The sequence below is a fragment of the Malus sylvestris genome, chromosome 3 (genome assembly GCF_916048215.2).
Source record: "Malus sylvestris chromosome 3, drMalSylv7.2, whole genome shotgun sequence".
Classification (NCBI taxonomy): Eukaryota; Viridiplantae; Streptophyta; class Magnoliopsida; order Rosales; family Rosaceae; genus Malus; species Malus sylvestris.
Window position 1 is genome coordinate 20,429,008 of NC_062262.1, and position 13,410 is coordinate 20,442,417.

General features: G+C 35.6%; 2 protein-coding genes across 5 annotated transcripts; one reads left to right on the top strand and one right to left on the bottom strand.

The window, feature by feature from the left end:
* Positions 1-2,436: 2,436 nt before the first annotated feature.
* Positions 2,437-3,649, top strand: LOC126616478 (NDR1/HIN1-like protein 13). Its single transcript, XM_050284541.1, has one exon. The coding sequence runs from the start codon at positions 2,576-2,578 to the stop codon at positions 3,398-3,400; it is 825 nt and encodes a 274-aa protein (XP_050140498.1). The 5' UTR covers positions 2,437-2,575; the 3' UTR covers positions 3,401-3,649.
* A 2,336-nt stretch (positions 3,650-5,985) lies between these two features.
* Positions 5,986-12,950, bottom strand: LOC126615667 (protein ROLLING AND ERECT LEAF 2). Of its 4 annotated transcripts, none has more exons than XM_050283533.1 (7): positions 12,678-12,950; positions 12,411-12,546; positions 10,913-12,118; positions 10,460-10,534; positions 8,447-8,661; positions 7,553-7,776; positions 5,986-7,171 (listed from the first exon to the last, which is right to left on the bottom strand). In XM_050283533.1, the coding sequence occupies exons 3-7, from the start codon at positions 12,054-12,056 to the stop codon at positions 6,481-6,483; spliced, it is 2,349 nt and encodes a 782-aa protein (XP_050139490.1). In that variant the 5' UTR covers positions 12,057-12,118; positions 12,411-12,546; positions 12,678-12,950; the 3' UTR covers positions 5,986-6,480. The 4 variants fall into 4 exon arrangements, with proteins under 4 accessions (XP_050139490.1, XP_050139489.1, XP_050139493.1 ...); XM_050283532.1 differs by having other exon boundaries at positions 12,464-12,546; positions 12,678-12,948; XM_050283536.1 differs by having other exon boundaries at positions 10,460-10,531; positions 12,464-12,546; positions 12,678-12,946.
* Positions 12,951-13,410: the final 460 nt, after the last annotated feature.

Here is a 13,410-nt window from a genome sequence, read left to right on the forward strand (position 1 = left end):
ATTGGCATGCATAAATCTGATGCTAGAATATAAGAAAGTTTCACATAATCGTTACAAACTTATATTCATAAGTAGTGGAGGTCGCTTATAAACGATCGCGTTAAGTTCAATTCCTAGCATGAGTGACATGATGTCATAGTTGCAAGTGCTTTGTCAATGCTTATGATTTTCATTAAACGTAATTATCTTTGATTGTATCTCTATTATGATGTCATGGAGGGAACTTTTGAAGAATGTTTTGGGTTGTCGAATGATGTCATCCAATCCAATAAAACAAGGAAAATCTGAGAGTTAACTAGTGATGTCACGGTTAATTTAGAGCATTGTCATTCATAATTCAATGAAGTAGTAACTAGAAATCAAGTTATTTGCATACATGTCATGTGTGGAGAAAAAGCCTCTAGCTATCCCATCCATCACCTTGTTTCTCAAATATGTTTTACAATATGTCTAGTTTTTCATACTTGTTTGTTTGTTTCAACTTCATCCAAATCAAAACCCCCTTTTTTAATTTCTTGTTTCAAAGTGTTTCAAATCTGTTTAGTTTGTGTTTTTAAGTGTTTTGATTCAAGTAAAAGTCAATTTTCGTCCAAGGTCATTCCTAGTGTCTAGTTTAAGTTTATTTGGTTGTTTTAAGCTGTTTTGAGTATTTTAAGTTTGATTTGAGTCTTGTGAGTCTTGTTAAGTGTTTTTAAGTTTAGTTTTATGTTTTTGAATCAGTTTAGAGGTTATTAGTAAGCCATCCTAATCCCCGGTCCAGAACGATCCCTACTTATACTTGTACTACAATTGTCAAAAAATGGTTAAATTTGTGTGTTAAGATAATTTTCGCATTAGCCATTCACCCATTAAATCACCAATTTCGTTCAAAGTTATTTAGAGTCTTAAATCTGTCTAGTTTTAGTCTTAAATTCGTCAAAACCAATCCCCCTTTTATATTTCGTGTCTTTAGGTTAGAATCTGTCCAAATTGGTTTCTTTTCATAGTTTTGAGTCTTTCTAGTTTAGAATTCGTCCAAAGTCATCTTTAGTGTTAGTTTTGAGTCAGTTTGCTTGTTTTGTGATGTATTGAGTAGTTTGAGTCAGTTTTGAGTCATAAGAGTCTAGTTTAGTGTTTTTTAAGTCTAGTTAAGTAAAATTGAGTATAATTTGAGTAGATTAGCAGTCCCTCCTAATCTCCGGCCTAGAACGATCCCTATTTATCCATACTACAATTGTCAAAAAGAGGGTTTAATTTGTGTGCTAGTTAATTTCACATCATATATGCAACATTAAAGGCTCATAGGCGAGAAAATGACAATATTGTCTCTAAAGTGTATTACATGCAAATTACGTAACTTAAATTGATGGAAAACTTAATCCAAATTGCTTTGAATCTTATAGTGTGAATGAAATTGACAAGTTTAAATAGTTTACAACATTAATTTTCCGATAAATAATTTAAGGAAAAAGTGTAAAGGAAATTGTAGCAATGGACCCTTAATTTTAATTCAATTGGAATAATGGTCCATCAACTGAAAATCCATGACTATTTGTCCTTTAACTCATCAAACTGTGCAGCTATGGTCATTTTCGTCAATTATGTTAAAACTTGTGTTAAAATGAGTCACATGTCATGCACGTAAGGTTGAATCAAGGGTGACATATGGAAAGCCAAACGAGAAAAAATTGTAGCAATAGTCCCTTAAATTTAACCGAATTGAAGAAGTGGTCCATCAACTTTGACCCAATTATGGTGATAGTCCCTTTAACCCAATTATAGCAATGGTTATTTTAACATGACTCATTTGACAGAATTCTAACAAAGTTGACGAAAAGGTTCGTAGTAGCATGCTTTGATGAATTAAAAGACCAAGGATCATAGATTTTTAGTTGAATAATCATTACTCCAATTAAATTAAAGTTGAAATATCATAGCTCCAATTGTCCCTTAGTTATAACCAGTTCACTGCTGCAGAGTTCATTTGTCATTGGATCTTCCGCGGATGGATGGAATATATCTCTTTACAAACGTGCGCCCACTATTTCACCGTAAACCATTTTCAATTGCGTGTGGACGACGGTTGGCCATTTCTTCTTCCTCCCCCGTCCCGATTAAATAATTAAATAACAGAAAAGAACAAACTCTACGTGTGTTAAAAAGTGTGCTAACAAATGTGTTCATATCAAAATTTTAAATTATTGATTTGCTTTTATTTATAACTTCAATTTTCCTTTATCTCTTAAACAAAGCAAAATTTTTACTTAATTTGTTTTAGACAAAAGAGATTGAGACAGAGCATACTTTTAAATTTTAGTCGGTTAACTTCTAGCATTATGATAACATAATAGAAAAGATACACAAAATATTTGGTACTTGAATTTCCATATATACCCTTCTTGTACGCGGTTTCGGCCTTCAGAATGTTTCTTTCCGTATATATAAACCCAAATGTCATAACTTCATAATCTCTCTCTTCCTCTCTCTTAACTTTCTCACAGAGGCCTGCAGTGTTTGCTGTCTGCTTGATTTCTTAGACAAAGCTCCGCCCTCCCCCGCCGACTCCTCCTCAAGTTTCCATTTACTGCCGTCCACAATGGCCGACCGAGTCCACCCCCGCGACCCGCCCCTACACAACGAGACGGCGCCGTTTCCTTACACCTCCTCACCGGAATCCCCCCGAAAGCCCTCCCCTCCGGAGTCCGAGAAGCCAGTCCCTCCGCCGGGCACCTACGTCATCCAGATCCCCAAGGACCAAGTCTACCGCGTCCCGCCGCCAGAGAACGCAACCCGCTACAAGAATTACACTCGCCAGAACCCTCGCCGAAGTTCCTGCCGCTGCTGCTTCTGCTGGCTCTTCGGCCTCGTTGCTGCCCTCATCTTCCTCTCCGCCGCCGCCGCCGGCATCTTCTACCTCGTGGTCCGCCCCAAATCCCCCAACTACTCAATCGATAGCATCGCGTTCAGAGGATTCAACTTGACGGCGCCGTCCCCGTCCCCGTCCTACGCCATCTCGCCGGAGATCCAGGTCACCGTTCGAGCCCAAAACCCTAACAAAAAGATCGGGATCTACTACGGAAAAAAGAGCTCCGTCAAACTCTTCTACTCCGACGTCAAATTGTGCGACGGAGCTCTGCCGGCGTTTTACCAGCCGTTAAAGAATGTAACGGTGTTCCAGACGGCGTTAAAGGGGTCGGGGATCGAGCTGACGAGCGCGGCGCAGCAGGGGTTAGTGGATGCGCAGAAGCAGGGGAAGGTGCCGTTGGTATTGGACATAAGAATGCCCGTTAGAATTAAAGTGGGGCCCATAAAGACGTGGACGATTAATGTCAAGGTTGGGTGTGATCTAACGGTGGATAAGCTGACGACGGAGGCCAAGATTGTGTCAAAGGACTGTGATTACAGTGTGGATCCATGGTGAAAAATCAATCAACAGGGAAGATAAATGAGAGTATATATATATATATATATATATATATGTATGATTAGTTTTGTTAATTGCTTTAATTTGTTAACTAAATATGCTTTAGATTTATACGGTTACGATTGTACCTATTGCAGACTTGTTATTTAGCCACACAAATGTTTAGCTATAATTTTAGAGAGGTGTTATTCCCACCTCCATATCTTATATTCCCACCCACCATTTTATGAATTTTTTAATTACAAATTTGTTCATTTGTAAAATGACTAGTAAGGACCTTAGTTACCTTCTTTTGCATTACTTTTTTTTTTTTGTAGAAAAGAAAAAAGAAAAATTTTGGTGTGATAACTCTCACGCTATGTTTAGAAAATTTGTCTCCTATAAACCTTAACTTATCATTCTCATCTCCTTTCATTCAAAGAAAGCAAAAAGAAAGAACTTAGATGATGACATTTCTATGGAAGAAGTATATCATTATATTTCCGTCGAAGAGATAAAAGATAATTTTATGTGGATCATCTTAATTTGTTAACATCGTACGATTGAAGCATTGCGTGACTTTTTATTTGAATTTGCATTAGGTTAGGGTGCAATTTGTTTTACGTTTTCCTATGAGAATTCCTGGAATTCGTTTTCACTAGATTAGGGTCGATTTGTTTTTTTAATGAGTTTTCCTTGAATAACCGTTTCCCTCTTTTCCTTTCTACAGTATTATTGAATTTTATATAATTAATTGCCCTTTGAATAACCAAAAGGTGAAACACAAATCTCACACCATTTGCTTCATACTAGGCACACATTGTTTCAAAGCCCTTTGATGGTGATAAACTCCATGGCTTCATCCTTGGTTCGTTTTCAAACATTTGGTTTCACTTAATTATTTTTATTTTGAAATCGAAGTGAACTCCAAAAACAAATATATATTCCTATTTCTTTATTTTTGAACTTTTCTCGGATGAGCCCTTGGAATTTGGAAAGGGGAAATGCATATGAAAAAAAAAAACAAAGGGGGAAATTCAACGAATGAAAACCCATAATTCTTCCTTTCCCCCCCCCCCACCCCCTCCCCCAGTTGGAATTTGGAAAGGAAACGGTTTTTTTTTTTTTTTTTCTGGCTTTTAGAAGAAAGTAATATTATTTGTTTATATATATTTTTTTAAGATAAATTTATCTCTAATTATATATAGGGTTATTTTAGGAATAATAGTGGGTGGGAAAATAACATTTTAATTTTTTAAGTTTTTATAGTGGATGTAAATATAACGTGGGTGGAGAAATAAGACAATGGGGTGGGTCTAGTAGCTCTCTAATTTTAATATATATGTTCTTTGATAATTAGTTTTAAAAAAAAAAGACTTTTCTTTATTTTTTGTATTTTTATTAATTCAGTAGTAATTTTTATTTTGTTGAATATTGATGTATTGGAGAGCTAGAAACTCTTCTTGCCAACCAAAAACGCTTACAAGTATCGCTTTGCAAAAAATACTTCAATCATAAAAGCGTTTTTGGAAAAAAATTAATTCCGAGTAATTCATAAGAACGCACTTAAATTTAAAAAAAATATATATCAACAAGACTTTACAGTAACTACAAATACGGTATATATAGTTGCCATTGGAATTTTCAATAGGGAGTACTACTGAGTACCAATTCCTATTTTGAAGTTTCATCAACTCATGCCAATTTCGAAATCAAATTAATTTTGAAAATTCAAACTTTAGGGAGTTGTAGAATGGCTTCAACTATGCCAAAATTAAAAAAAATTAAAAAAAAAATCCCATTTCCATGGCTCTCCTACGATATATACTCTTATAGTTTTTTTTTTTAATTTTTTTTATTAACTGGAGGTGGATTGTCTGCCCTCCCATTTCCATACTCTTCTCATCCCCTCATGTTTGTGTGGTCACGGTTAAGCCACGTCAACATTTTATATTAATTATTTTTATAAAAATAATAAAACAAAAGTAATAGGAATATAAAATGTTGACGTGGCTTAACCGTAATCACACAAAACAAGAGGGAATGGAAAAAGTAAGGAAATAGGAGGGAAGACAATCCACCTCCTTATTAACTACCTACAACTTGATTTCAACATTTTTAAACATTCCAAACAAGTACTCAATCTTTTGAAAATGTCTCATCCGTTACGTCCCTTTTTTTTTTTTTTTTGTCAAATGTATATGTGGCAACAATGGGTTCCACTTATTTGCTTACTTGGACACTAAAATAATGATAAAACAACTTCAAGAAAGACATAGAAGATGAAAAAATAAAAATAAATAAATAAATTCACCAATAAACTGGAAAACAAAAATGAAGATCAAGAAATCACCTAACAAAAAAGAGAAATAAGAATTTAGATAGTCTGCTCATGTGGTTTTCTCATTCGCTGATTTTGGGCTAGTAAAGCTTCGAGTTCTTCTTTGTGCTTCATCAAACTGCATCACATCCAGAAATGCCCAAAGACGAAGAACTAAGCAAAGAATGCTCAACCAAGTCTGAGGAATAGAAAGCATAAGCACACCTAATCATAGAGAATGATGTTGATGACAAATCTGGTAGCTATTTAACAAATTAAAACATATCTAAAATCAATAAGTTCATAATTAAGTGTATTTCGAGAATGCGAAATATTCAAATACATGTCAAATCCTAATCAATTCTTTAAAAATCGGTTGGAATCAAATATTCCTATCCAAGTTGCACCCCTCGGTTTGAGTGCTTATGCAAGTCCACGAACAAAATAAAAATCAGGTGGAAGAAAACAAAAACAAAAAATAAATAAGAATCATTAAAGATCATGGTAGAAAGAAGGATGAAGCTTTCTCGGACTTGCTACAAGAAAAATACTAGACAAGATTCTGTATGTTACAAGAGCCACCCCCACCCCCAAATTTATAAATTTATAAGTACACCCAAACTCAAATACCAAATTTTATTCAACTTCCTTATTTTCTTCCCTTTATTTTTCTCTTGATATACAAATGCCATCATGTCCAATTGAACTCGTATCCAAATCCCTTTCCTTTGTTGGTACTTCGGTATATTTCCTCCCCTAGTCCTATGCATTCAGTCCTTCAAAGTGACGAAGATTGAGCTTTAAGCTGTTCGTAATTGCTCTTCGCACGCTGGATCGCCTTCTGAAGGTCTACATACGCCTCCACAGACGACTCTGCAAAGTTGTTCAACTTACCAATAAATCCCGCCAAGCTTGTTTGGAAATGGTCGAAACCAGAAACCCCATCTTGCGAAACTTCATCTCTTAACATATTGGCAGCAGAATCACTACCGTTCTCATGCTTCCAGGATGTTAAATCAGATTGGCCTGCATCCTTCCCCTCTTTCTTTTCTTGCCGTGGTAGAAAACGGGAAGTTTCAGATGCTAAAGTCTTTATAGAATCTTCCACTTCTTTGGCAGGTAAGCTGCCAAGCTTTTCCAACCAGACACCACAGGTGACATATATTGGAGGGCCATAGTTCCTATAGGGAGTTTCGTGCTGCCTCCTTTTCTTTTTGGAAGACTTCTGTGGAAAAGAGACGCATTTTAAAAGCCATCCATCTATAGACTGCACATAGGACTTTTGAGCACCAATCCACTTTGTAAAACTTGATGATAGAGAGCTGAGCTCGTCTTTAAGATGGATAGTAATCTGACGACGTGATTCTGACTGTACAGAGATTTTGGTGTTGCTGTTGTTGTAAGCTATTGAGATTATGTGAAACTGAAGCTTGTGACATTCAAGCATCACCTCCCACATCCGCCTTAACCTAAAATTTGGTGCAAAGAACTAAGCAAATGATCCTCGAAGTGAAGCACTCATAAATCATAATATTCACATCAGGGCAACACATTAACATATAGGATTAAGACAAAAATTAAACATTTATTATTTCCTTGTTCTACATTCCGTCGTTGCCCAAAACATATATGTATCACCTTGTTTTTAGCAACCTTTTTCAAGGTTCCAACACAACTCATACTGGTTATTACGAACAGCCATAAAATAAGAGAAATAAACGCAGAAATACGCAAAGCTTTTTTTTCTGCATCTAGGCATGGTACCACATTTCAAACTTTATTGGTTTCCAAAATTGAGTTTCTAGGACGAATAATTAAGCACTAGCAAATAGGAACATGCAAATACATACCCTTCAATCAACTCTTCGAGTTGAGGCTGGAGCTCTTTATCTCGTAACTCCTCAATCCTCTTCGATATTGAGTCAATTCTGTGAATAGCCACTCTGATTCTAGAATGTAGATCCTTGACAACAGCACGAGTTTTATCAATTTTTTGAGAACTTTCTCCTTTTGATTCTAGTTCCCTTAGAATCTTACACTTCAAGTCATAATCCCTTCTAACCATCTCACTGGCCTGAAAATAAGAATTTGAATAAGTTTATACAAAACATGGCAAGACCCATATACTCTGCATATAAAACTCAATCAACTAAGGAAATCTACAAAAATATATGTTTTTTAGTTTCAGCCATAATATATCTGAAATTTCTGATATATTCAACAGTTGGAAGTCAATTTAAACTGGACCTAATGGTATTTAGGGCTCACTTGTTTTTTAAATTATAATAAAGTGAAGATTCCAGCACAAAGCATGAAAAGGTAGAGACTGGCATGTCGGCAGTAGGCACATTTTAAGTAGATGTCAATCTATAAAGCATCGAGAAAACAAACACAACGGTGAAGCCCCAAAATTGAGCATAGTTTCTACAACGGTATCAAGCTGCTATGATACAAGTCACCATTTTTACACAATAATGTTGTTATTGTCTCTATCCAATTCCTCCCAAACGGTTGAACATAACCATATGTAAGGATAGGGTTAATTAAAAATAGCCGCCGTAATGTAGTTTAAATTAACAAGTTTGTTTAATTATTTCCTGTAATAAAATTTCTATAGAGCAAACTGTATATTTACTGTTCATTTGGAGAAAAACAAACAGCAAAATATCACACTATTAACCAAGAAGCCATAACAATCATTATGATTATAAACGCCATAACTACTGCTAATTTATCAACAGTACCTTGACTTCATCATAAAGCTTCCTCTCCCACGCATATAACCTATCCAAGGTTGAGGCATGACTGCCTGAATTCATGCAGAAGTTGTCAAAGAGGTTACCAGTATGATCATCAGTATCATCTTTTAAGTTTGCTCCCAAAGGATTCCTCGATGAAGAGGATCGAGATGATGTCGTCCTATGCCAAGTTAAGTACTTCACAGCAGTTTCAGGAGGCTCTGGTGAACGTAAAAAAAGAATCAGATCAAAAAGCAAGGTACCAAGATCAAGACACCCTAAATGAAAAGGAAGGCTAAAATTAAAATTAAAACCCTATCATACAACGATGTTAATGAACTCTAACCACTGAACATCTGAATGGTACCTTGTGTACCTACCACGTCACTTTCAACAGTGATATATCATTATGTACATATAGATGAAATAAATATAGTGAAAACACACAGATTCTGCTGCACTTCCTCCTCCAATTTTTCACACGGTTGTGACAAAAGAAACTAAATGAGGAATGAAAGATAAATGCACCAACATATTGATGCTAACTTTTATTTTCTGCAAAAAGTAAATATTGGGGGATACCCCCACAGTAAAGTTCATTGATCTGAACCATCTATTATTTAGGTCCTTCCTTAGGGTCATCCCAGCAAATGTACAGTAGCACTCCAATAATAAATTTTAGCCTGAAAAACTATTTCTAAACGCTGAAGATACTGGCTGATAAAACAAATTCTCTCTCACAGAAAATCCACCTCCTCCTTAACTCTAAAAGACTAGATGCCATTAGAAATAGTATTAAGAAATTATAATGCTCCCAGTTTTATTCTTCTAAATACAACTTTTGTTCTAGCACGTTGCCACACACCCGAGCTTGCTCAAACATTTCGGGAATCTAAACTTTTAACTTGCCTAAGACTTTCTTGTTATCTAAATCTTTTGGTGAGACTCTTCTCTAATGTAACTAATCATACCAGAGCAGTTTTTGGTAGTACAATACTAGTTTTTCCTGAGAAGTATAACCAACTTGTGCATAGCCCTGCCCAGTTTCTAGACTTGACCAATAAGATCAATTACAAACCTGGATAAACTAGTCATGTATATTGACATTACATGGAATCATACCACTCAAACAGAAGTGAAATTGAAATGCTTTCACATGAAGTTGGTTAAAATTGATTTTGATAACGTAGGCAATGATACCACATATTTCTAATTTTTAGTAGGGAAAAAAAAAAAAAAAAAAAAAAAAAAAGGACAGAACATCAATCAGAGTGTAAATTTAGGATTACATGAAGGCACCTTTGCATTGTGCGATACAACACACTTTGAAGAAAAAGGATAGAAATCAATCACCCTAATAACCACATGTAGGATATCAACAAAAAACATTTAACATCCGTAGTGTACAGCACCATATTGATTTGAAAACAAACGGAAACCCCATAATAGCATTTTTTGCACTAGACCTATGAGGGTTAAAAACCAATGTATCTGTCACGCATCTACAGTTAGGGATATGCCCTGAAAGTCAATCTTTAGAAGAAAATTTTCAGGATATTGTCTGAATGTTTAGTTATGTCTAATACAACAAATGGGCAAAGTCACTTCTCAGGTCTAATACAACCTATGCTTCTTGAAGGGAATTTGCATGACTATAGCTTTGATATATATATGCTTCCATTACTCATGTATGAAATTCTGAATTGTATATGCATGCTAGTCACTAGAAATCTCTATATTTCCCTTCATCTATGACATTAAAAATTAAAATAAAAAGCTTACAGACCAGATACAAATCCCTCTCTTTGTTATTCAGTTCAAGTCTTTGATGCATCAAGTCTAAATCTATGCTTCTTGAAGGGGATTTGCATGACTATAGCTTTGATATATATATGCTTACGTTACTCATGTATGAAATTTTGAATTGTATATGCACACTAGTCAGGAGACATCCCTATATTTCCCTTCATCTATGACATAGAACATTAAAATAAAAAGATTACAGACCAGGAGGCCTACCTTCCTGAACTTGACTTGGGTCTTCACCGCAAGAGAAACAACCCTTTAAGAATTTAGATGAAATTGATCCACCTGCTACAGTAGAAATCCCAGTATTCATATCTTTCACCAACAGACTATCAAAAGAAAACAATTTTCTAATGGTCTAACATGAAATTAACTCAAAATATTTTAGAATATCCATTTCTTTTTTCAATCTTATATGTTCCATGATTTACATTTCTTTTTTTCAATCTTATATGTTCCATGATTAACATGCATCTTTTTTCAATCTTATATGTTCCATGATTTAAATGCATCAGATTCATATAAGCAGGATATAAAAACAGGAGTGTTCATTACATCCCACAAACTGTTGATTGTAACGTACCCTACTTACCGCATAAACCAGTGACACCATTCATCCTTGGATAACTAAAACGAGTGAGAGAGAGAGAGAGAGAGAGATCTTACTTTCTTTTTCCTGGAATATTGGACGAAAATGAAACTTATTTGCTTCAAGCATTCTAGGAATTTCTTTGCCAGCCTCGAAAGCTCTTATAAAGAGAATTTCAATATCCTTCATGCTTGAAAAAAAATCTTTTGGGGCAACCTTACTTTCAAAATCTTCTTTAACTGTTGTTTTAATTGAGTCAGTTTCAACTGCAACTGGTGAGGATGTGGATCTCAATGGTGACAAATCTGGAGTGTTACTTTTCTTCCCATTCAATAACTCAGTTTCAGAAGTTACACTTCCTGCAGAAGGCATTGTAGGTGAAGCACTAGCTTCAACATGATCCTGTACTCTATTAAGATTTTCAAAACTTCGAACCAGGGTATCTGTAGCAGGCTCATCGAATTCATCTTCAGAATCCTGAGATTCTTCCCTTCCATGAAAAGAAGCCTTCTCTTCTTCATCTTCCAGATCAGGAATTCCCTCCTCTTCCCTAAGCTGTCTCATATCATCGTTATTTTCAAACCCCTGGTTCATTCCCTTCCCTTCTTGGAAAGAAAATTGATGGTCAATTGGATTAAAAAAATCAAAGTAATCCCATGGTGGAGTTTGTGGTGGGAGTGACGAAGCTTCAAATAGTGATGTTTGTGGTGGGAGTGACGAAGCTTCAAATGGTGATGTTTCAGGTTTTCCAGCAGATCGAGGTGTGGTATTTTGTGGGGTGCTCGAGGAGGTTAGTGTTGCAGTAAGAGGAATAGGAGGCTTTTCTTCAACTGTTTTAGAAAAGCCGCCCCTGAATTTCATATGATTTGCCTGAAATCGAGTAGAATTTGGAGGAGATGGAGATGGTGAGAACGTTTCAGCTGCATCCATGCGTTGTGATACAGATGGAGAGGAAAAAGAGAATTGAGAAAGACTCTTGCCAGTTTGAACAAGAAGCTCTGGGGTTGCACTAGTGGAAGTGTACAAGGAAGACTCAACAGGAGCCCCAAGATCGACAAATATCCTAAGAGCTGTTCCAGTATTCTTTAGCGATTGAATATACATAAAATGAGCCGCTGCTAGCGAGCACCTGCCGTCAAGTGCCAGTTTAACAAACTTCTTCCGTTCTCGACATAGCTGCAGGGCCTTATCCTCTTCTATTTTAGAGTTTGAGGCTCCCATATCTGTAAATTTGGCCTAATATCCCTCAAATTACATATCAGAACACGAGATTCTTCCTGAAACTGAATTTAATGAACGTGTTAGACAATGAGAAGCAAGTGCACTGGGAAATATGTATCCTTTTCGTAGCAGGAGCACACGTTAAATTAGAAATAATAAACAAAATATTTAGAAACAGATCGAAAACACAAGAAAATCAAAATTACAAGCCAGGAAAGCAAAAAAGAAAATTCAACAAGGGAACCCCAATGGAATGAACAGAAACAGATGTCAGAGATAAGCTGAAGAAATCAACAGAATCCAGTAGAAATATACAAAATCTTATCAGGGATCAAATAACAAAAACTAATTAACCTGTGTAAAGCAAAGCAAAGAAGAGAATTGTTCCAAGTAAGCAAGTCACTGACCCAGCTTGTTTGCTTCTTGTTTATCTCAAAATCATGTAATTCAAGGGCCAGATTGATCCCTGGAAGTTCGAAATTCAAGGACTCTGCAGTTGAAAAACACACAGACGGACGAGCAGATTACAATATATAAACACCAAACGAAGGAACCCCAATCTCAACCACACCAATCAACCAACAATCAAAGAATTTAGAGAGAGAGAGGGATTGGGTGTACCTGAGAGAGAGAATTTGATCCAAGGTGATGGCCTGGACTTCAGAGTACAAGAGAGAGACCGACCAGAGACGGATGAGAGCAGCAGTGTCTCTTCGTGTGTATGTATATAGATTTATTATTATTATTATTATTATTATTATTATTATTAAAAGGGCCTAGAATAAAATAAAATAAAAATTGTAAATTAATACCAAGCTCATATTTTCCACGCATGTACTGATTTCGATTCGTAGCGATAATGAATCGTATGGTGGTTAAGGAAAATTTAAAATGCTTTTGTAAGCCTTTTTAACTTCTAAAAGATTAAATTGATATGATGGAGCCATCGTAGTTAAGTCTGGTTTTAAAATAAAAATAAAAAGAAAGAGAGAATAATAAAAAAAGAGATAAATAAAAGGGTTTGTGAAAAGGAGGAGAGGAGACGAGAGGAATCTGATGGCGATGGATTGGAGGAAAAAGGCAAGAGATGAGTGCGGTGGACCCCACTCTGTCCAATACTCTCTTCCGCCTGCTTTCCACTTTCTTTCCTTAAATCGATCCAATCTATATTCTGTCTGACGCTCAATAGTATTTTCATTCCTTCATTATTCTTTCTTTCTTTCTTTCTTTCTTTCTTTCTTTCTTTCTTTTTATATATAAAAGCTAAATAATAAATAAACATTCCTTCCTATTTCCTAAAATTCCTATATGGAAAGATATGATGATGATGTTGACGAGGACGATGATAATGTTG

Excerpts from the sequence above, each read along its gene's own strand:
- LOC126616478 (XM_050284541.1), top strand. The coding sequence starts at position 2,576 with ATGGCCGACCGAGTCCACCCCCGCGACCCGCCCCTACACAACGAGACG.
- LOC126615667 (XM_050283535.1), bottom strand. The coding sequence starts at position 12,056 with ATGGGAGCCTCAAACTCTAAAATAGAAGAGGATAAGGCCCTGCAGCTA. Across the intron at positions 7,777-8,446 it reads AGCTTTATGATGAAGTCAAG|GCCAGTGAGATGGTTAGAAG; the intron begins GTACTGTTGATA and ends TCTTATTTTCAG. Across the intron at positions 7,172-7,552 it reads CTCGAAGAGTTGATTGAAGG|GTTAAGGCGGATGTGGGAGG; the intron begins GTATGTATTTGC and ends ACCAAATTTTAG.